Source organism: Staurois parvus, unplaced genomic scaffold (assembly GCF_062004578.1).
Source record: "Staurois parvus isolate SC_StPar_1 unplaced genomic scaffold, SC_StPar_1.0 ptg000195l, whole genome shotgun sequence".
Taxonomy (NCBI): domain Eukaryota; kingdom Metazoa; phylum Chordata; class Amphibia; order Anura; family Ranidae; genus Staurois; species Staurois parvus.
Window position 1 is genome coordinate 1,310,020 of NW_028317991.1, and position 22,728 is coordinate 1,332,747.

The window sequence follows — 22,728 nt, forward strand, 5'->3', positions numbered from 1 at the left end:
TTCTTTCGAAAATCAGACCTAAGAATAATCGGCAGATTTTTGCTCTGTTAGTGGGTCAATGGTACCGGTTGATTTTCGTGGTTCCTCCCCTTTTCGGTGATCGGGCATGTTTGAAAATTTGTGAAAAACTACCGATTTTTGACTCAATGATGGTCAAATCGTACGATGGTTTTTCCGAAAAGAATATGCGCATGAGCCGTGACCTGGAAGGAACAGAAGTTTTGCCTGTTATATGGGGTGAACTTTATGACTTGGACAGCCGATTTTCAAATTCAATGATGGCACATGGGATTACCGAGCGAACAACGTTTCCAGACGAAAAATTGTTCGGAATTCGAACCATGTATGGCCTGCATTAGGCCCTTTCACACGGGCGTTCTGTTTTTTTCATCAATTCAGTCACGTTTTTTCCACACAAAAAAAACGGATCAGTTTACATCCATTTTTCATCAATTTACATCCGTTTTTCATTTGTTTACATCCATTTTATGTCTGTTTACATCCATTTTCATCTGGTTTTTGTCCATTTACATCCGTGTACAACCTTTTTTGGCCCGTTTACATCCATTTTGGTTTGCTTCCATCTGTTTTTCGTCTGTTACGGTTTTTTTAACAGAAGAAAAATAGGGTTTTCTTCCTTTAAAAAAAACGGATGGTAACAGATGCGGACATTAACAGATGTAAACAGATGATCATCTGTTTACATCCACTAGTCCATAGAAATACATGGGTGTCCGTTTTTCATCCGTAAACGGACAGATTGAAAACTGACGTATGGAACGCCTGGGGCCTTAATCTTCTCCATTGAAGTTAGAGGTATGGTGGAAACTGTAATGTTAGAAACAGTAGGGGAATTTTCTGTTAATGGGATGGGAAATGTAGAGTCCTTGTGTGGGCTTGTTAAGGAAACAAAGGACAGGGAGGGAAGGTATTGCAGATTTTTGAGCATAATAATAATAATAATAATAATAAAATAATTACATGTATGACTAATACATATACTAATAATAAGAAGAATATTTCCATGTATTACCAATTATCACATATAATAATATTAATTGTATTACTAATAATTACATATACTAATAATACAATAATTACTTGTATTACTAATAATTACATATACTAATAATAAAATAATTACCTGTATTACTAATAATTACATATACTAATAATAAGAAGAATATTTCCATGTATTACCAATTATCACATATAATAATAATAATAAAATAATCACTTGTATTACTAATAATTACATATACTAATAATAATATAATTACATGTATTACTAATAATTACATATACTAATAATAATATAATTACATGTATTACTAATAATTACATATACTAATAATAAAAATATTTACATGTATTACCAATTATCACGTATAATAATAATAATAAAATAATTACATGTATTTTTAAATAAATTAGTATTAGTACCTGAAATTTGTATTTATTGTATCTGCACACATTCTTCTGCACACCGGGGTTCAGAGAGGGAGGGATCAGCTCTGTGAGCCAATCAGGGCTTTACAGCATTGCACAGTGCTGTCAGTCTAAAACGGGAAGCTCGCTCACAGGAAGGGAGAGCGCAAAGATGATCATATTACTGTGCTGCTACTTTTTACCTGTTCGGTTAGCAGGTTTGGGAATAATGAAAGTGATATTAAACCCAAAAGCAAACGTATTATATTACAGCACACCAATTCTTAGATGTGATGTAGCATTCATAGGCTTTCTTCTTATTTTTACCTGGTGATCCTGCCGGTAAGTCTGTTGTTTTTTTAAAAGATTAAGCTGTCCTGCAGATGTAGCATTTACAGGGATGAGACAAACCATTTACCACTGACCGGAGGAGCTTACAATGATCAGCTTTTATTTATTTACAGTATGTAAAACCTTTATCCTAAAAGGAGATAAAAACTGTGTCTGTAACTGCAGTGTGAGCTGAAGTTTGACTTTAGTGTATCTGACTCTGCTAGTCCATCTAACACTCCCCTCCCCCAGACTTACAATGCTGCTGTCCAAAGGTCCCCCCTGTGCTCCTTCATCCAGAGTAGGGGTGCGCTAATATAGGAGGTGTGTTACTGGCTGGATCACCAAGTGAGGGAAAAAAGCCTACAAATGAATGCAGCCACCACATCTAATGACTGGTAAGCTGCAATATATTACACTTTTGGTTTTGGGTTTGATAACGATTGAAGTGGATTGAGGTATCCAAGGATGCAGCAATTATTTTTGATCCAACAATCTGCATGTTCCAGCAGAATCTGAGATTTGTCTAGCTAGGTAATGTCTCACTTTTAGTCTTCCTGTGCCTACTGTTGCCTTTTTCCTTTTCTTAGTTGGCGAGGGTAGAACAGTCTTTTTCTGTTTTGTAGCCCATGTTCATGGTTCGGTGTGTTCTGTCTTCAGGATCTCCTGCACACAACTCTGTCATATATTTGGAGTGTTTGAACAGTTGTGGACTTCTTCTCAGCTGGACAAATCTAGCCTTTCTCCTTTTGACACATTACTGACTTTTAACTGGATTTTTTTTTTTGTTTTTTCTTTGTCATTCCCAACAAACGTAAGAGACTTTTGTCTATTAGTATTTTTCTATTTCAGTGATTTTTATTGGACTTTAACATGGAAAACAGGTAAGGAGGTCATAAGACCTCCTGCTCTCTAGCTCCCTTGCCTCCTCCTCCCATGCTTGTCTCCAGGACTTCTCCAGAGCTTCCCCCGTCCTCTGGAACTCTCTACCCCAATTTATCAGACTATCGCCTACTCTGCTTACTTTTAGGCGATCTGTGAAAACCTCTTCAGGGAAGCCTATCCTGCCCTCAGCTAATAATGGAATCTTCTACGCTTCCAACCAGTCCATCCCCCACAGTTACTACCTTTCGTACCACTAGCCCCTCCCTCCTCGATTGTAAGCTCCGAGGACCAGGGCCCTCGTTTTCCTCTTGTATTGAACTGTATTGTTGCTGTATTGTCTCCCGTTATATTGTAAAGCGCTGAGCAAACGGTTGGCGCTATATAAATCCTGTATAATAATAATAATAATAATAATAAAGTATTAAGTTCGCCCATGCAGGGGTTAGCATTGGTACGTACAATGAAAGTAATCATACAAAGACAGTAGGTGTCCAGTAGAAACTAACACAACAGCAATAATTCAATACACATTGCCAGTTACAGGGAATGAAGGACAAGTAGGGTCCCCTCTGCAACAGCGGGCCATCACTGGGATCCATCTAGACCCATATGAGTTCTCCATCTGCAGCTCAAGTAAATACAAGTAGGGAAGAGAGCGAAATTGAAATGAAGAGAGCGAGACCAAGTGCAAGGTTGAAACGACTGAAGGAAGAAGTCGCACACCTATGAAACAGAAATACAGGGAAGAAAAAAAAGAGGGGGGCGCTAAAGGACAAGAAACCAGGAGAAGGAGAGAGAAGCAGGGACTCAGGAGCATCGGGACTGTCTATTAGTATTTTTAACCACCTCAATACTGCCATTTGTACACTATATTGCCAAAAGTATTAAGACACAACTCCAAATCATTGAATTCAGGTGTTCCAATCACCTCCATGGCCACAGGTGTATACAATCAAGCCCCTAGGCATGCAGACTGCTTCTACAAACATTTGTGAAAGAATGGGTCGCTCTCAGGAGCTCAATGACTCCAAGCGTGGTCCCGTGATAGGTTGTCACCTGTGCAATAAGTCCATCCGTGACATTTCCTGGCTACTAAATATTTCATAGCCAACTGTTAGTGGTATTATAACAAAGTGGAAGCAACTGGGAACAACAGCAACTCAGCCACCAAGTGGTAGGCCACGTAACATGACAGGGCGGGGTCAGCACATGCTGAAAAGCACAGTACGCAGAAATCGCCAACTGTCTGCAGAGCCAATAGCTAAAGATCTCCAAACTTCGTGCGGCCTTCAGATTAGCACAACAAAAGTGCTTAGAGAGCTTCATGGAATGGGTTTCCATGGACGAGCAGCTGCATCCAAGCCTTACATCACCAAATGCAATGCAGAGCGGCGGATGTAGTGGTGTAAAGCACGCTGCCACTGGACTCTAGAGCAGTAGAGGCGTGTTCTCTGGAGTGACCAATCACACTTCTCTGTTTGGCATTCCAATGGATGTGTGTGGGTTTGGCAGTTGTCACTAGAAAGGTACTTGCCTAACTGCATTGTGCCAAGTGTAAAGTTTGGTGGAGGGGGGTTGTGGTGTGGGGATGTCTTACATGGGTTGGGCTTGGCCCCCTAGTTCCAGTGAATGGAACTCTTAAGGCATCAGCATACCAAGACATTTTGGACAATTTCATGCTCCCAACTTTGTGGGAAGAGTTTGGGGATGGCCCCTTCCTGTTCCAACATGACTGCATACCAATGCACAAAGCAAGGTCCATAAAGACATGGATGAGCGAGTTTGGGGTGGAGAAACTTGACTGGCCTGCACCTGACCTCAACCCAATAGAACACCTTTGGGCTGAATTAGAGCAGAGACTGCGAGCCAGGCCTTCTCATCTAAAATCAGTGCCCAACCTCACAAATGTGCTTCTGGAAAAATGGTCAAACATTCCCATAGACACCCTCCTAAACTTCCCAGAAGAGTTGAAGCTGGTATAGCTGTAAAGGGTGGGCCAACTCTAAGACTGGTATATACAGCCTCATATTGAGGTGGTTATACCTGGGTCATCATGGTTGAGGCTACAGCCATGATCTTGGTACCGTTTTAAGTGATTCAAGTGGCTAAATAGCTGCTTGATCACTGTTACAGGCCGCAGAAGGGGTCCTCCTCCCTCCTGCCATCGCTGACTTTCCTAGCCTCTCCCATCCCACCAGAGAGCTAGGGATCAATCTGACCAGCTGTATCGGCTGTTCTGACGTTGTGTCTCCCCCCTTCTTTTGTGAGATCAGAATCTGGACGTGAAAAAGGATTTTTTCACTTCCGCTTTCCATTTACAAGATTTTACCAGCTGGTAAAGCATATGATCAAACCGATCTTGGTTTGATCAGATGCTTTGGATGCCAGAGGAGAGATCTGAGGTCTAATAGACCCTAGATCTCTCCATAAGGAGAACTTATCATGGCCCATGCTATCACAAGGGATCATGTTCATCCCTTGTGATAGCAATAAAGTTGATAAAAAATTGCATACGTAATTTTAAAAAGTGACATGTTAGTTATCTATTTATTTAGGATAACATCATCTTTTGTATTTGACCAAAAAAATGGGTATTATTTTTGACACACTGCTGCTCAACTATCTTGCGACGTAAAAATTTGAAATGACAACCATTTCTTTCTCCAGGGCCTCTGCTTAAAAATGTTTAGGGGTTCTACTTTTCTAGCAATCATGTAATTGATTTTTACATGTATAGGCAGTCCCTGAGTTACAAACCTCCGATTTACATATAACTCATACTTAAGAATGGAGGCAACATGACATCATGCTGGTCCCAGTAACCTCTAGCAACCAATCAGTGAGTGGTAATGATGTGCAGTAACCTCTAAGAACCAATGGGTGAGCGGTAAGGATGTGCAGTACCCTCTAGCAATCAATCAGTGAGCAGTAATGATGTGCAGTAACCTCTAACAACCAATCAGCAAGCAGAAATGATGTGTTGTAAGCTCTAGCAACTGATCAGTGAGCCGTAATGCGTGCTGTAGCCTCTAGGAATCAGTGAGTAGTAATGATATGCTGTAACTTCTGGCAACCAGTTGCTGCCTGATCTGCTGCAGTAAACTTATTTTGAGTCTAGCTGCTATTTACTGTATGTCTCAGAGTGGGGGGCTTGGGTGGCGGCTAGGGGGGCCCCAAAAAAGTGTTTGCCCAGAGTCCAATCAATATTAAAGACAGCTCTGATCCCACATCACTGCATAGCCAGTTAAACTTTCCCTATGGTATCCAAAACTTAAAAATATTGTTTTTTGGCTGGAGTTACACATTGAAAAAAATGTACCTGTTCCAGCTGACATACAAATTCAACTTAAGAACAAACCAACAGAACCTATCTTGTTCATAGCCCGAGGACTGCCTGTATGTGGGAAATGTCAGATTCAGCCTGGGGGTCAAGTGGTTAAATCATTCATTCATAGTAAAAAATTGGATAAAAAATGTCTGTGTTTGTGTGCTGTTCATAAACTCAACCAGAAACAATTTGCACTCCATGGGAACCCAAATACAATAGATAATCATCATTTAATTCTGATCATTTCCAAAGGACTGGGTTTCAGCAGAAAAGCCTGGCCAGTTGCTTACAGCTAAATATGTTATCATGTTTTAATTTTTTTGGACAATATTTTTTGTCTCTTGAGATTAATTCTGGCTGTGATTGTGCCTGTAGAAAACAGAAGGTTACACACATAAGAATATTCCGTTCTATGGCCATCTATACTGGATCTCCAATAGAGGTTGACAGCAAGGGGGATATCTGCTCATGTCAATTTGGTTCACCCCACCCCAGGAGCAAGGACATGGCTTTTATCTCCAACTTGGTTAACGTTCAGATATGGAACATGCATGGTGAGCTTTTCTAGCACTTATTTGACAATGACTACTTCTGTTGTTTGCAGAGGCTCATTATCACTCTGAAGTTTACCATTTTTTACAAATACCAGGCTGTATCTGTGCATTGTTCTGGAAAAAAAGTTTGCTGGAGGTCCATCCATCTGCCATCTACATTTTACTGGCAACCTGCAAGGGAAATCAAGATGAATAATTATTATTGAAGCGATCACCAACCTCTGCTACCTACCACAACGGTTGATCCCAACTTGGGTAGCATTAAAGATGGTTACATTTTCTTATGGGATTGTCAGACCACAAGATGAAAGATTTCTTTGACCAGCCATGATCTGAAGATCATACTGCATGTCCTCCTCACTATATACCAAGCAGATGCCACATATGAGTCTCTGTATTGTGTTGCTGTTAAATTTGGAATTAAGTGTGAGGGGGGAAAAGCATGTGGTTGGTTATTTGTTTGAGTCTTCTTTTCGTTACCTCATGGTCACAGGCATGTTAAGCTGGGTATACACTAGTAGAATTTTGTTTGTGTTGTAAGAACGTTCGTTTGATTTTCCACCTTTCAACTGCAGAGATGGGAAATTTTGAAGAAGCAGGATGGAAAATTTTTCTCGAATGTATGAATTTCTATCAGTGTATGTGCTTTTCGTTTGGTAAAGTCCATTCATTGCAAAATCGAATGTTAAAAGCCAGCAAACTTTCACACTACTTTCTAAAGACATTCAAATGTTCTGAGAATTTTCATATGAATTTTCATTTGAACTTCTACTAATGTATACCCAGTTTTTAGACATTTCTGTCAAAAGTTGCTTCTCTGAGCTCATGAAGGCTCATAATCCTTGCTTATAGAATGTTGTTTATCCACCTCAGTACTTACTTTCACCTGTCTTTTATCTTCAAAGTTTCTCTGAGTAAGGGCCTTGTTTAGGATTTCCTCCATCAGTTGCAATATATGGTCAAGTTTCTGAGCTTCAGTTTAACTAACATGGAGTAATGTTATTGTTTTTAATTTTTTTAGAATTTAAATTGTTCTTAGATGAAAGGAGTGGCACCCGGTATGGTCTTCTTCTGTAGTCCTTCTGCTTCAAGGTTTGATGTGTTGTGCATTCAGAGTTTGTATTCTGCATACCTTGGTTGTAACGAGTGGTTATCTGAGTTACTGTTGCCTTTCCATCATCTTGAACCAGTCTGCCCATTCTCCTCTGACATCAACAAGGCATTTTCATCCACACAACTGCCGCTCACTGGATATTTTCTCTTTTTCTGGCCATAAACCCTGGAGATGGTTGTGCATGAAAATCCCAGTAGATCAGCAGTTTTTTAAATACTCAGACCAGCCCATCTGGCACCAACAACCATGCCACATTCAAAGTCACTTAAATCCCCTTTCTGATGCTCGGTTTGAACTTCAGCAAGTTATCTTCACCACATCTAGATGCCTAAATGCATTGAGTTTCTACCATGTGATTAGCTGATTAGCAATTTGTGTTACCAAGCAATTGAACAGGTGTACCTATTGAAGAGGCCGGTGAGTATATATAATATGCATGAGGGTAGGTGTGAATCTATGGAGCTCCATGCATTTCCCAGAGATGCTTCTTCAGGAGAAGGGCATTCTAAAGACTAAAGAAAAAATAATTCCAATATATAATAAAATACCAGCAATTACAACAAACAAATAATATTTGAGTCTGTCACATCTACCATTTTTGGCTATATGCCTCTTGCATACAGCTGCTTGAACCCATTCATCCTGAATTCTTAGGTTTTCCCACCACCCCAGAAAGCCCAGGTGATGCATACAACCTCCCATAGATATGAATGACTGTGTGCAACTGTACTCCGGATATGCGGTGACGCTTTCCTAAACATGGGTATAGTGTAACGGCACATGCGAAAAATAGAAAAAGTAGAAGTAACAGAATTTACATTTAACTGGCTGAGGCACCCATGCGCAAGAGGTCTTTTAGTTTTATACAGAATTTATATAGTGCTACCAGTTTGCGCAGTGCTTTACAACATGAGGACAGACAGTACAGTTACAATACAAGTCAATACAGGAGGAATGAGAGGGCCCTTCTCGTTAGCGCTTACAATCTAAAGGGGAGGGTCAAGTGATACAAAAGGTAATAACTGGGGGGGGGTGAACTGATGGAGAAAATGGAAATACAGTTATTAGGTGAAGGTGGAAAAGGCTTCTCCGAAGAGGAGGGTTTTTCAGGGATCACCTAAACATGGACAGAGTAGGAGATAGCCTGACAGCTTGAATTAGGGAGTTCCATAGGATGGGAGATGCTCGGAGAAGTTCTAGAGGCGAGCATGGGAGAAGGTGACAAGGGAGCTAGAGAGCAGAAGGTCTTGGGAAAAATGTAGAGAATGATTTGGTTGGTATTTTGAGACTAGGTTAGTAATGTAGCTGAGTGCCGAGTTGAGGATGGCTTTGTAAGTTATTGTTCGTATTTTGAATTGAAGTTATTGGGTGGCAGCCAATGGAGGGATTAGCAGAGAGGGGTAGCAGACACTGTACGGTTGGTCTTATAATGTTAAGCTGATGTCATGCAGCTAACTCTACCAAATGGTGTTGGCCCTGGAATGAAGCACACACCATCAAATGGAAGGTCAATCAACCTAAGGAGCTAGCAATCTTTGGGGGAACCTTGGTTGAGAATGGCTTACCTAAACTATTTACTCTCTATAAAATAAACTCTGTTTTTGTTTTATAACATAGTGACCTGTGTCTTTTTTTCCCCAGGCTGCTCTGATGATCTGCCTTATATGGAAGTATTACTCTGAACCTGTCACTGTGCTTCCTAGTAAATGGATTGCACCTCTGGAACGCCTGGTTGCCTTTCCCACAGGGACTGCAGGTAATTATACTACCAACTTTGGAATTAGAATTACATTCCGTTTTTTTTCTGGTGCACTTGCGTGGGATCAGAGCAGGAATTTTGGGTCGAGATATCACCTCTGGAGTACTCATGATTTATCCCACCAGCATCCATCCAAAGCTGAACCAATGCTACAGCTCTTACATGTGCCATAGAACACCAGTGGGCCTGTCTGGACTTTGTCCACTCTTTAACCCTTTTCTGTGATTTGTGTGTCCTTAGAGCAGCGGTTCTCAACCTGTGGGTCGCGACCCCTTTGGGGGTCGAATGACCCTTTCACAGGGGTTTCCTAAGACCATCGGAAAACACATATTTCCGATGGTCTTAGGAACCGAGACACCGCTCCTCTATCCGTCTCCAGGCAGGTCTGCCCACATGCAGATACTCCCACATACGAGTACCCGGCGTGATGACATCATCGCGCCAACCCCATCACATACACCCCATACAAATACAGGTGTATGTGACAGGGTTGGCACCATAATGTACTTATGTGGACCAGTCACACATGTGTAAAGAGCAGCTACTGTGTAGAAAGCAGCTGCTGTGTTGAAAGCAGCTACTCTGTTAAAAGCAGCTACTGTGTTGAAAGCAGCAGTATTGGAGGTAAAACAACACTTCATGAATTATAATTAGTGGGTAAATGTAAAATCATGAAAATACATCCTGCATATCAGATATTTACATTACGATTCATAATAGCAAAATTACAGATATGAAGTAGAAACGAAAATAATTTTATGGTTCACCACAACATAAGGAACTGTATTAAAGGGTCGCAGCATTAGGAAGGTTGAGAACCACTGCCTTAGAGGATAGAGATCAGGGAAGCCTAAAAGTAAGTTTGTTGCCATGCAAACTGCATGGTGCAAAATGTGGTGCAGCTCTGCATGGAAATCAATCAGTTTCCAGGTTTTATTGACAGCCTAATTAAACAAGTGTCTACTATTTAGGGACTCGAGTATATTCCCATATTAACCAAAATATACAGATGAAACTCAAAAAATTTGAATATCGAGCAAAAGTTCATTTGTTTCAGTAATGCAACTTAAAAGGTGAAACTAATATATGAGATAGACTCATTACATGCAAAGCAAGATAGTTCAAGCCGTGATTTGTCATAATTGTGATGATTATGGCTTACAGCTCATGAAAACCCCAAATCCACAATCTCAGAAAATGAGAATATTACATGCAATCAATAAAACAAGGATTGTACAAATAACAATATCAGACCTCTGAAAAGTATAAGCATGCATATGTACTCAGTACTTGGTTTGGCCCCCTTTTGCACCAATTACTGCCTCAATGCGGCGTGGCATGGAAGCTATCAGCCTGTGGCACTGCTGAGGTGTTATGGAAGACCAGGATGCTTCAATAGCGGCCTTCAGCTCTTCTGCATTGTTCGGTCTCATGTCTCTCATCTTTCTCTTGGCAATGCCCCATAGATTCTCTATGGGGTTCAGGTCAGGCGAGTTTGCTGGCCAATCAAGCACAGTAATCCCATGGTCATTGAACCAGGTTTTGGTGCTTTTGGCAAACTCTGTTTATTTTTAGTATAAAGGCTAAGGATCCCTTTAAAATTTTGCATGTGTATTGTGCCAAGTGTTAACATGCGCCATCTTTCATGTTATTGTGTAGTACAGCCATTTGATATGTGTACATATTGTTGTGCATTGCCATTCATTTTCAATGGCATCCCTGCATGCAAAACTGCACCTGCCTATAACCAAAATGCAAGATTTAACCACTTCAAGTCCGGACACTTTCACCCTCTTCCTGTCCAGGCCAATTTTCAGCTTTCAGTGCTATCACACTTTGACAATTTCATGGTCATGCAACACTGTACCCATATGAATTTTTTAGCATTATTTTTGAGACAGATAAAACTTTATTTTGGTGTTATTTATTCACCACTGGGATTTTTTTGTTGCTATATAAATGAAAAAGTCAAAAATTTTTAAAAACAAGTGTTTTTCTTATAAAATGTTGAACATAAATAATCTTTCTTCATAAATCTTGGCCAAAATGTATTCATCTATCTTTTAGTATAAAAAAAAAATAACCCAAATTAGTTTATAACCAAAAATTATAATTTTTCCAAATTTTTTTTTCATATTTTAATTAAATTTTTTATATTATTATTATTTTTTTTTTTTGTTAACATACTGTCACCCTAGCAGTACAGTGTCACCATAGTGACACTAATACTTGTAGGGGGTGATGAAGATTTGTTTTTTTTTTTTACACTTTTTGCTTTTACACCCATAAAGGCTGTAAAAGCAATAATTTCTCATTCTCTCTGGCTGCATTCTTGCAGCCATTGAGAAATACTGTGATAGCTGTGATTGGTCACAACTTGTCACATGATACAAGGCTGTTGTGAATAGCCTTGCATCATGTGACCTCTGTGATCATTCACAGATTTCACTAGTAGTAAGCAATGATGTAGTAGTAAGCTACTATTCATGTGGTCACTGATTGGCCAATCGGTGATCACATGATCGGGACCTCGCACAGAGGTCCTGTACAATGATCGGTGTTCGGTTCCACGTGCACAGGCAATGGATGCGTGGGAAGGGGCGTTTAGAAACGTCCACCCGCTCCGGCAGCGTTCCTGTCCGGCCATTTATGTAGATGGGCCGGATGGGAAGTAGTTAAAGAACATCAAGGTGTAGATCCATGTCCCTTAGGCTTTAGATTGTTAGGACCAGTGTTGACAACCTTTGTTCCTGTCCGAACTGCTCTACTGATTTAAAGTATAACTAAAGGCAAAACTTTTTTTTTTTTTTTAGTTTTGGGACAGAGCAGGGGTAGGCAACCTGCGGCTCTCTAGCTGTTGTGGAACTACATTTCCCATAAGGCATTGCAACATTACAAAACTGACAGTTACAGCTATGACTTGCAGAGGCATGAGGGAACTTGTAGTCCTGCAACAGCTGGAGAGCCGCAGGTTGCCTACCCCTGGGATAGAGTAAAGAGGGATTAGAACACCTGTTGGGTTTTTATTGCTGTCTGTGTCCACATCAGGGAGATTCACCCTCTCTATTTGTCATGTTTGCCATTATCACGAAGAGTTCATGTAAAAGAAAATCCCAAATTTTGGGTTGTCTCCAGGACAGGAATAAAGGAGAAATCTTCCAAAATGGAAACTAGTTCTGGTGACAACCAGGGATTATCTCACTATGGAGGGATTTCCTCTCACTTCCTGGTTTTGGTTGTTTTTGGGACGTGATGTGAAGGAAAATCTCCCCAATGGGACACAGATGGGGAAAAAAAAAGCAAAAAGATGGTGGCTACCTTCCTACATACAGGGAGAATGAAAATAGCCACCCTCTAATAGGAAGCTGCATTACATAAGTAAGAAAAAAAAAGAAGACATTTCGAGGAGGCTGAGAGGAGTAGAATGTACTTGTGTTAAAGTAATGTTAAGGGCAATTAAAAAAAAATGTTATACTTGCCTGCTCTGTGTAATGGTTTTGCACAGAGCAACCACGATTTTCCTCTTCTCAGGTCCCCCTGCCAGCACCCTGGTCCCAACCTCCTGCCGAGTACCCCCAGGGTAAACCTTGCTATGAGGGCACCTGAGCAGGTTTGCTCCTGAGCCACTACTCTGCATGTCTATTAACACACAGAACCACAGCTCGGCTCCTTTTTCTCTCTCTCCTCATTGGCTCACTGACTGTGATTGACAGCAGCAGGAACAAATGGCTCCCACTACTGTCTCAACCAATGAGGAAGGAAAGTCCCCAAAGAGTGATGGGGCTCAGGCAGGTGCGGACTGACCATTTGGAAACTCGGCCACTGCCAGAGGGCCCGGGGTCAGTAGGGGGCCCCATGAGATGCCCCTGGTACCCTTTTTCATAGGCTTTTTTGAGTTTGGGCAAGGACACAGGGGCCCCATGATCCCCTATTGCCCGGGGGCCCCATGAGTTGTCAGTCCGCCCCTGGGCTCAGGTAAATATTAGGGGGGCTGCTGCACACAGAAGATTTTTTTAACCTTTATGCATAGAAATCATGAAGGGAAAAAACCTGGATCCTTTACAAGCACTTTCAAAATATATTCTTGAATACATTTTTTTTTTTTTAAAGTTTAGTGTCACATTAATTATCTATTCTTTTGTGCTGCAATGTGTGATAATATTTACAGGCTTTTATGACCTTTATCTTTATAGCTTTCTCCCTGCTCATAAAACAGTCCTTGTGGGTTTTTTCTGGCTCTGGATATTGTTGTGTGATGGCTCGTGGCTGCCGTAAAAAAAATAACTTCCAACCACAAATTAGTCAACCAACTTTTTGTTGGCTTCCAGATCAGTACTTCAACTACCAGAACGTATGCAGTTTAATATCCGACCCAGGTTTCCTCCCAACTAGCAAATGTTTTTTTTTTTTTTTTTCAGGTGTGTCAACAATTTGCATCCTATAAGTACTTACTGGGACAGTATTTGGGGTTCTCAAGTGTGACAGTTTGAGGTCTAGTTATAATAAATTTGCATAGCAATTTGTCTAGTGAATTTGAATATAATTTTCTTCCATGTGAATTGGGCAAAAACCAACGTTCTTTAGGCTATTTCCCCTTCTGAATAAATGTTCTTTTTTTTTAGTTATCGGTAGTAGTAAAATACCGCATTATGGTCAATTGATGGATCTGAGGAGCACAAGAAATATTTACATCTTTGTATGAAAAGATTTAATGTAACAATTGTAGGGGATGCTAAAGGGAATTAGAAAGTAAATGTAACCAATGGTGTCAACCTTGTGGACAGGATGGTCTTAGATGGCCTTCTAGTTTGAAATGTTCTTTTAAGTTATCAAAAAACAGAATAAAGCTACCAGAACGTATGCAGTTTAATATCCCACCCAGGTTTCCTCCCAACTAGCAAATGTTTTTTGTGTTTTTTTCAGGTGTATCAACAATTTGCATCCTATAAGTACTTACTGGGACAGTATTTGGGGTTCTCGAGTGTGACAGTTTGAGGTCTAGTTATAATAAATTTGCATAGCAATTTGTCTAGGGAATTTGAATGTAATTTTCTTCCATGTGAATTGGGCAAAAACCAACGTTCTTTAGGCTATTTCCCCTTCTGAATAAATGTTTTGGGTTTTTTTATCGGTAGTAGTAAAATACCGCATTATGGTCAATTGATGGACCTGAGGAGCACAAGAAATATATACATATTTGTATGAAAAGATTTAATGTAACAATTGTAGGGGATGCTAAAGGGAATTAGAAAGTAAATGTAACCAATGGTGTCATCCTTGTGGACAGGATGGTCTTAGATGGACTTCTAGTTTGAAATGTTCTTTTAAGTTATCAAAAAACAGAATAAAGCTACCAGAACTTATGCAGTTTATTATCTCACACAGGTTTCCTCCCAACTAGCATTTTTTTGTTTTTTTGTTTTTCAGGTGTGTCAACAATTTGCATCCTATAAGTACTTACTGGGACAGTATTTGGGGTTCTCAAGTGTGACAGTTTGAGGTCTAGTTATAATAAATTTGCATAGCAATTTGTCTAGTGAATTTGAATGTAATTTTCTTCCATGTGAATTGGGCAAAAAACAATGTTCTTTAGGCTATTTCCCCTTCTGAATAAATGGGTTTTTTTTTTGTTATCGGTAGTAGTAAAATAACGCATTATGGTCAATTGATGGATCTGAGGAGCACAAGAAATATATACATATTTGTATGAAAAGATTTAATGTAACAATTGTAGGGGATGCTAAAGGGAATTAGAAAGTAAATGTAACCAATGGTGTCAACCTTGTGGACAGGATGGTCTTAGATGGCCTTCTAGTTTGAAATGTTCTTTTAAGTTATCAAAAAACAGAATAAAGCTACCAGAACTATTGCAGTTTAATATCTCACCCAGGTTTCCTCCCAACTAGCAAATGTTTTTTTTTTTTTTTTCAGGTGTATCAACAATTTGCATCCTATAAGTACTTACTGGGACAGTATTTTGGGTTAGGCTATTTCCCCTTCTGAATAAATGTTTTGGGTTTTTTTATCGGTAGTAGTAAAATACCGCATTATGGTCAATTGATGGACCTGAGGAGCACAAGAAATATATACATATTTGTATGAAAAGATTTAATGTAACAATTGTAGGGGATGCTAAAGGGAATTAGAAAGTAAATGTAACCAATGGTGTCATCCTTGTGGACAGGATGGTCTTAGATGGCCTTCTAGTTTGAAATGTTCTTTTAAGTTATCAAAAAACAGAATAAAGCTCCATGCACACTAACAGGTTTTTTTAAGCTCCTAGAAGCTATTATCAGCGTATTATTTTCTGCTCCTTTAGTTAAATAGTGTTATCCTATGTTTCCATGCACACTGTTTTAGGGTGCTAGCATTATTTGAGCTTCAGCGTTAAGGAGCAGAAAAAAGTTCTTTGGAGCGTTTTTCCTGCAGAAAAAATGTGAAACGCTCCTAAATGCTGCTAAACCCTAATAAAACACTCCTAACAGCTTTTTTCCTAGCTTGTTTCCCCCTCTAAATGTACTGCAAAATGCTAATGTTCCTAAACACTTCTGAATGCTACTAAAATGCAATTTGCAGTGTTTTTTACCGAGCATTTTTTTAGCTTAAAAAAACAAAACAAAACGCTAGTGTGCGTGGAGCCTAATGCAGGCCATAGATGGGGAGAAAACCAGCCGATTTTTCTTTAAAAAAACAAAAAATCGGTTGTTCAAGCGGCCGACGTTACCAGGAATGGTAAAAAAAATCGGCAGATTTTCATCCTGTCTACAGCCGGCAAAAAGTGTCCCTGCAGAGAGCTCCGCTATTTCTTTGACAGTTCCTTCACATTTATAGCGGTTGCAAGAATGTATCTATTTGTATCCATTTCGGATACAGATGTTTTTATTCAGAAACAAATAGATACATTGTTGCAGCTGCTATAAATGTCAAAGACTGTCAAAGAAATAGCGGAGCTCTCTGCAGGGACACTTTTTGCCGGACTGGAATTCTTCTTCATCCTCTTCATCCTCTTCTTCTTCATCCTCTTCTTCATCTTTTTCATCCTCTTCTTCTTCATCCTCTTCTTCATCCTCTTCTTCTTCATCCTCTTCTTCTTCATCTTCCTCTTCTTCTTCATCTTCCTCTTCTTCTTCATCCGCTTCTTCTTCTTCTTCCTCTTCTTCATCTTCCTCTTCTTCATCTTCCTCTTCTTCATCCTCTTCTTCTTCATCCTCTTCTTCTTCATCCTCTTCTTCTTCTGCTTCCTCTTCTTCTTCTTCATCCTCTTCTTCTTCATCCTCTTCTTCTTCATCCTCTTCTTCTTCATCCTCTTCTTCATCCTCTTCTAATTCTGCTTCATCCTCTTCTTCTTCTTCTTCTTCATCCTCTTCTTCTTCTTCATCCTCTTCTTCTTCTTCATCCTCTTCTTCTTCTTCATCTTCTTCATCTTCCTCTTCTTCTTCATCTTCTTCTTCATCTTTTTCATCCTCTTCTTCTTCATCTTTTTCATCCTCTTCTTCTTCTTCATCCTCTTCTTCATCCTCTTCTTCTTCTTCTTCTTCTTCCTCTTCTTCTTCATCCTCTTCTTCTTCTTCTTCTTCCTCTTCTTCTTCATCCTCTTCTTCTTCTTCTTCCTCTTCTTTACTTCATCCTCTTCTTCATCTTCATCCTCTTCTTCTTCTTCTTCATCCTCTTCTTCTTCTTCATCCTCTTCTTCTTCTTCTTCCTCTTCTTCTTCTTCTTCTTCTTCCTCTTCTTCCTCCTCTTCTTCCTCCTCTTCTTCTTCATCTTCTTCTTCTTCCTCTTCTTCTTCATCCTCTTCTTCTTCTTCTTCTTCATCCTCTTCTTCTTCTTCTTCTTCCTCTTCCTCTTCTTCATCCTCTTCTTATTTTTCTTCTTCTTTTTGTCTTCCTCTTGCAGGTCACTGCTCATGCGCAGATTTTTTTTATCGGTAAAAAGATCGGCTGATTTGCCCATAATTGCCGCGAAAATCGGCCGATCGGCAAAATCGGCCGACCTTTTTCCAACTTTACCGATAAAAAAAATCTGCCAAAATACCGAAAAACGGCCGAACAGTTAGCCCACTAACGATCTGAAAATCGGCCGATTTTGTTTTCGGCCGAAAAATCGGCCGATTTTCAACCCATCTATGGCCTGCATAAATCCCAACTCCAGCACTCTGCGCCCAATCCCAGCCAACTGAAACACTTTTTTTAAGCAATTACACCAACTGTTCCTTTATTCTTTTGGAGGAAAAAAAAGATTTGATCCATAAGATTGAAAGCTGTTATAAGTAACCCTCCCAGTGTTAAATGATTTGTTCCTATCCCTATAAGGTTCCATGCACACTGGGCATTTTAATAACGCTGATAACATTAGCTGTGTTTTTCGTGGTTTTTTTTGGTCAAAAAAAGTCCAAAAATGCCGGTTTTCCACGTTTTACCGCGTTTTTCAGCTTTAGAGCATTTTTACAGCTGAAAAACTCCTGTTCTGGGTTTTTGTTCCAGCCAAAAAATGTTGATTACAGTCTATGTGTGCATGGACACATAGGATAACATGCTGAGGGGTTTATTGGCTGTAGAAAAAAACGTCAAAAGCCAAAAACAGCCGCTGTAAAAATGTCCCATGTGCATGAGGACTAACTGCTACTTTTGCTGGACAGCTTGGTCTGCTGCAGGAAGTAGACAAATCCAGAATCTAGTGGTAGAATCAACAGGAAATAAAGCCATATTACAAGGGAGAAAAGCAAAGACTGCTTTGTTTATGCTGTGTTATATGTGTCATTTTTTTTTATTTTCCCATAGTTAAATTTTCAAAAGTTACAGTCTGTAAAATAGATCAAGCTTAACTCCAGGCAGATATTAAAAAAGTAAAAAAAATCATTGTTAATTTTTTTTTTTTTTTGGTATATTGAACAGGATTGGCACTCTGGGTGTAGACAGATACAGCCTATAGTAGGAAACTGCCCAGTGGAATTTTGTAATAGTATTAAAAGAGTTAAAAAACAAAGTTCATTTTTATGACCATATTTTGGGTATAATGTAGTCAGAATCCACAGTCTCCATCTCCAAACTGTCCCTCCCTTTCCCTATGTACAAAATCCAGGAGTTCTTTTCTCTTCCGCCTCCTGTCATACATTTAGTGCAGGTGTTCGTGGCTCCTCCTAAACTGCTGCATCAGCCATTTACAGAAATCTGTGACTGAAGAAACTACAAGTCCAATCTGCCACTACAGCAGTGGGACTGTTCCAGGGGCAGACTGACAACTCATGGGGCCCCCGGACAATAGGGGATCATGGGGCCCCTGTGTCCTTGCCCAAACTCAAAAAAGCCTATGAAAAAAGTACCAGAGGCATCTCATGGGGCCCCCTACTGACCCCAGGCCCTCGGACAGCGCCCGAGTTTCCAAATGGTCAGTCCGCCCCTGGACTGTTCTCAATGGAGCACAAGTGTGCTGATGTCACCACGTATGTCGTCCATTGACACTTCTGCCAGCTCCGTATCTGAGAGTCTGTGCCTCAGTACAGACCTGCTTTGGGGCAAGAGCCAGATCATCGCACTTGCAACCCCATGATTATCGTTGTAGTGCTTTGCAATCTTCACCGCAAAAAAAAAAGTGATGACCATTTTTACTTTTTGCAGTATGGGTGCATTTATTTATTTTTATTGGAAAAGGTGGAACTCTCCTTTAAGAGGAATATACAGTTGTGACCAAAATTATTCAACCCCCACTGAAATTGAGTGTTTTGGCCAGTTTGACATTGCTTTTGATCATTCAGTCATCTTGCTTACATTTACATTAAAGAGGCACTTGTAGGTCAGACAAATATAACATAACAGTTATAATGAAATAACCACAAATGTCTTTTCTGTGCTCACAGCATTATCAGTTTTATTCAACCCCCAAGTGACATTCAATCTTAGTACTTAGTACAGCATCCTTTTACAGTTATAACAGCTTTTAAACGTGAAGCATAGCTTGACACAAGTGTCTTGCAGCGATCTACGGGTATCTTCGCCCATTCTTCATGGGCAAAGGCCTCCAGTTCAGTCACATTCTTAGGCTTGCGCACTGCAACTGCTTTCTTTAAGTCCCACCAGAGGTTCTCAATCGGATTTAAGTCTGGTGACTGCGATGGCCACTCCAAAATGTTCCAGCCTTTCCTCTGCAACCATGCTCTAGTGGACTTGGAGGTATGCTTGGGATCATTGTCCTGTTGAAAGGTCCAACGTCTCCCAAGCCTCAGGTGTGTGACGGACTGCATCACGTTTCCATCCAATATCTCCTGGTACTGAAGAGAATTCATGGTACCTTGCACACGCTGAAGCTTCCCTGTACCTGCAGAAGCAAAACAGCCCCAAAGCATGATTGACCCTCCACCATGCTTCACAGTAGGCAAGGTGTTCTTTTCATCATAGGCCTTGTTCTTCCTCCTCCAAACATAGCGTTGATCCATGGGCCCAAACAGTTCTAATTTTGTTTCATCAGTCCACAGAACACTATCCCACAACTTTTGTGGTTTGTCCACATGGCTTTTGGCATACTGCAGTCGACTCTTCTTATTCTTTGGAGACAGCAAGGGGGTACGCCTGGGAGTTCTGGCACGGAGGCCTTCATTACGCAGTGTGCGTCTTATTGTCTGGGCTGAAACTTCTGTACCCACATCTGACAAATCTTTTCTCAGTTCCTCAGCAGTCACACGGGGACTTCTCTCCACTCTACGCTTCAGGTAGCGCACAGCAGTCGAAGTCAGCATCTTCTTTCTGCCACGACCAGGTAGCGTTTCAACAGTGCCCTTTGCCTTGAATTTGCGAATGATGCTTCCTAAGGTGTCTCTTGGTATGTTTAACATCTTTGCAATCTTCTTATAGCCATTGCCCTTCCTGTGAAGAGAAATCACCTCTTCTCTTGTCTTCCTGGACCATTCTCTTGCCTTCACCATGTTTGTAACCACACCAGTAAATGTCTAGAAGGAGCTGAGTATCACAGTCATTTTAAAGCTGCCTAATTGGTGCTTATTATGCTTGATTGCTGCTCGGTGACATCCACAGGTGTTTTCAATACCTGATGGAAAGCACCTGTATGAACCTCTGTTCTTCAGAGTGGTAGTCTTTAAGGGGTTGAATAATTGTGGCAATGAAGAAACCACATAAGAACCATTTACTACTGTATTACATAAACAATTGATGTCATTTTAGTTGCATTTGGGTAGTTACAACGTCCTTGTAGGATTTGATTCTGAATACAATTCCAAATGTACACTATAGTCCCTAAACCCCTTTACAGCATTGGGGGTTGAATAATTTTGGTCACAACTGTAAGTTTAAATAATACAATCTGGGTAAAAGTTTTTCTTCTCTAGAGAGGTTTGTTGCAGAGATTGTACATTCATTGTAGATGAGTATGCCACCATTTCTGGGTCCTAGATTATTTTGGTTAAAAGGTCTTGTTATCCCATAGCTACAGGTTAACTAGTCCCTGTTAGTCTTCCATGGGTTGTGAAGTGGGGAAGTGGTAGAAACAAAGTGAGACTGAGGTAGTAGTCAGGACTAGACCAGAGCCATTTGTTATGAGACCATATGGTTAGTCAGTATGGATGAAGTTGGGTATATAGCAGGGGCAGACTGACAACTCATGGGGCCCCTGGGCAATAGGGGATCATGGGGTCCCTGTGTCCTTGCCCAAACTCAAAAAGCCTATGAAAAAGGTACCAGAGGCATCTCATGGGGCCCCCTACTGACCCCGGGCCCTCGGAAAGTGCCCGAGTTTCCAAATGGTCAGTCCGCCCCTGGTATATAGCATGGGGGTGGAGGACAGAGCCATTGGTAGGGAGTGAGGATGGTTATGGGGTGTGGCGGGAGAGCTGTTGAGGATTTTGCTTGGGTCTAACTCGAATTAAATTAATTATAAATTCTCTGTGTTTCAGGTGGAGTTGGTATTACATGTTGGCTGGTGGTATGCAACAAAGTGGTAGCCATTTTGCTTTACCCTATCAGCTGAGAAAGTGAGAATGCAGAGAAACAACTTCCCAGTAATGTGCACTGAAAGCGATGTATTGTCTGCAGCTTCCAGTCTATGATCTATTTATTCATTTGTACTGAAGAATGTGATGTGTTCATGTGTCTGTGCTTCATTTACTGACAGGTAAAGCCATGCCTGTCAAGTCGTGTCATAAAGTCACTTTATGTTATTTTTTGACTTAACAATTGTATATTAAGTATCTGGAATAAAGTTGTGCCTGAAAATCCCCCAGAGTTTTTTTTTTTTTTCACTGTATTCAGTTTTGCACATTTACCACAAATGTATGTTGGTTATTGCAGTAAAGCAGAGATCTTCAAACCCACATCCTCCAATGACTATTGCAGATGTTGGTGGACCTCTGATCATCATAGAGGTAAACATAGGTCCACCAACAGTTGCCATAGTCTCAAGGTTTGTTGCAAGCCCACAGAATAGTGGACCAGAGATGCAGTTGTATACTCATTTTGGAGACCTACACTGACCTGTGATGTTCTGGCAGTCTTGACATAGGGAAAAACTTGAGGCATGAAGAAGTAAAATCATTGGGATGTTCCACAAGTACCAGCAGCAGTGTTTTGCACAGGATCATGTACAAAGTTGTCAGTGATCAGGATTACTCTTGCCACTTGTTGACGTCATAGGCACGCTGAATCACCCCTGTGCTGGGGTTTAATCCCTCAGCCAGCAGGTGGTGTGGATACGGACCAGTGGCATTACATGGAAATAAACCAGAACAGGAGGCTTATGCTGGACTGAAAACCATCTGCTGCCACGGGAAGTGAGCAGGAGATGCAATTTGCTTACTCTCAGCTTCTCAAAAATGTACGCTTATACACCCCCCAAAGAAAAAAAAACCCAAAGCCTAAGCTTAGTTATTTTTTTTTAATTAGCACAAGGGACTTACATGATGAGAAGTGTACCTTGTGCTGTGCTGGCTGTCCTCTTAGTTAAAATCTTCCACCCCCCAGATACACACACACACACACACACACACACACATGCACCAGCAGCAGCAATGTTCTGGTGCTGTGGGGGTTAATAAAGCCACTGGACCTGTCATAGGCGCTCATCAAGTGTGCCAACTATGCCCGTCCCTTCCACCCCTCCTCCATTTATAAAAGATGTACTATTGCTTCCATAGATAAAAAGCGTTCTTTGAACGAAGGGTGGGCCAAGCAGTGTGGTTTCAACTAGGACAGTCAGTACCATCACAAAGGGACATTTCTCATTAACTACTGTCCCTTGTGCTGATTAAAAAAACCTTCCTAAACTTAGGCTTTTAACCCTTTGAGGACCAAGGGATGCATTTGTCCCATGTTTTTAATTGCCTGTA

At 40.6% G+C, this 22,728-nt stretch overlaps 1 protein-coding gene across 1 annotated transcript in view; it reads left to right on the forward strand.

Annotated features, from left to right (window-relative positions):
- Positions 1-21,621, forward strand: part of GET1 (guided entry of tail-anchored proteins factor 1) — a 78,546-nt gene extending 56,925 nt beyond the window's left edge. Inside the window, exons 4-5 of the mRNA XM_089677884.1 lie at positions 9,281-9,395; positions 21,301-21,621. Of these exons, the coding sequence (XP_089534010.1) occupies positions 9,281-9,395; positions 21,301-21,374 (189 nt within the window). The 3' untranslated portion in view covers positions 21,375-21,621. The remainder of the gene's footprint in view (positions 1-9,280; positions 9,396-21,300) is intronic.
- The last annotated feature ends 1,107 nt before the right edge of the window (positions 21,622-22,728 follow it).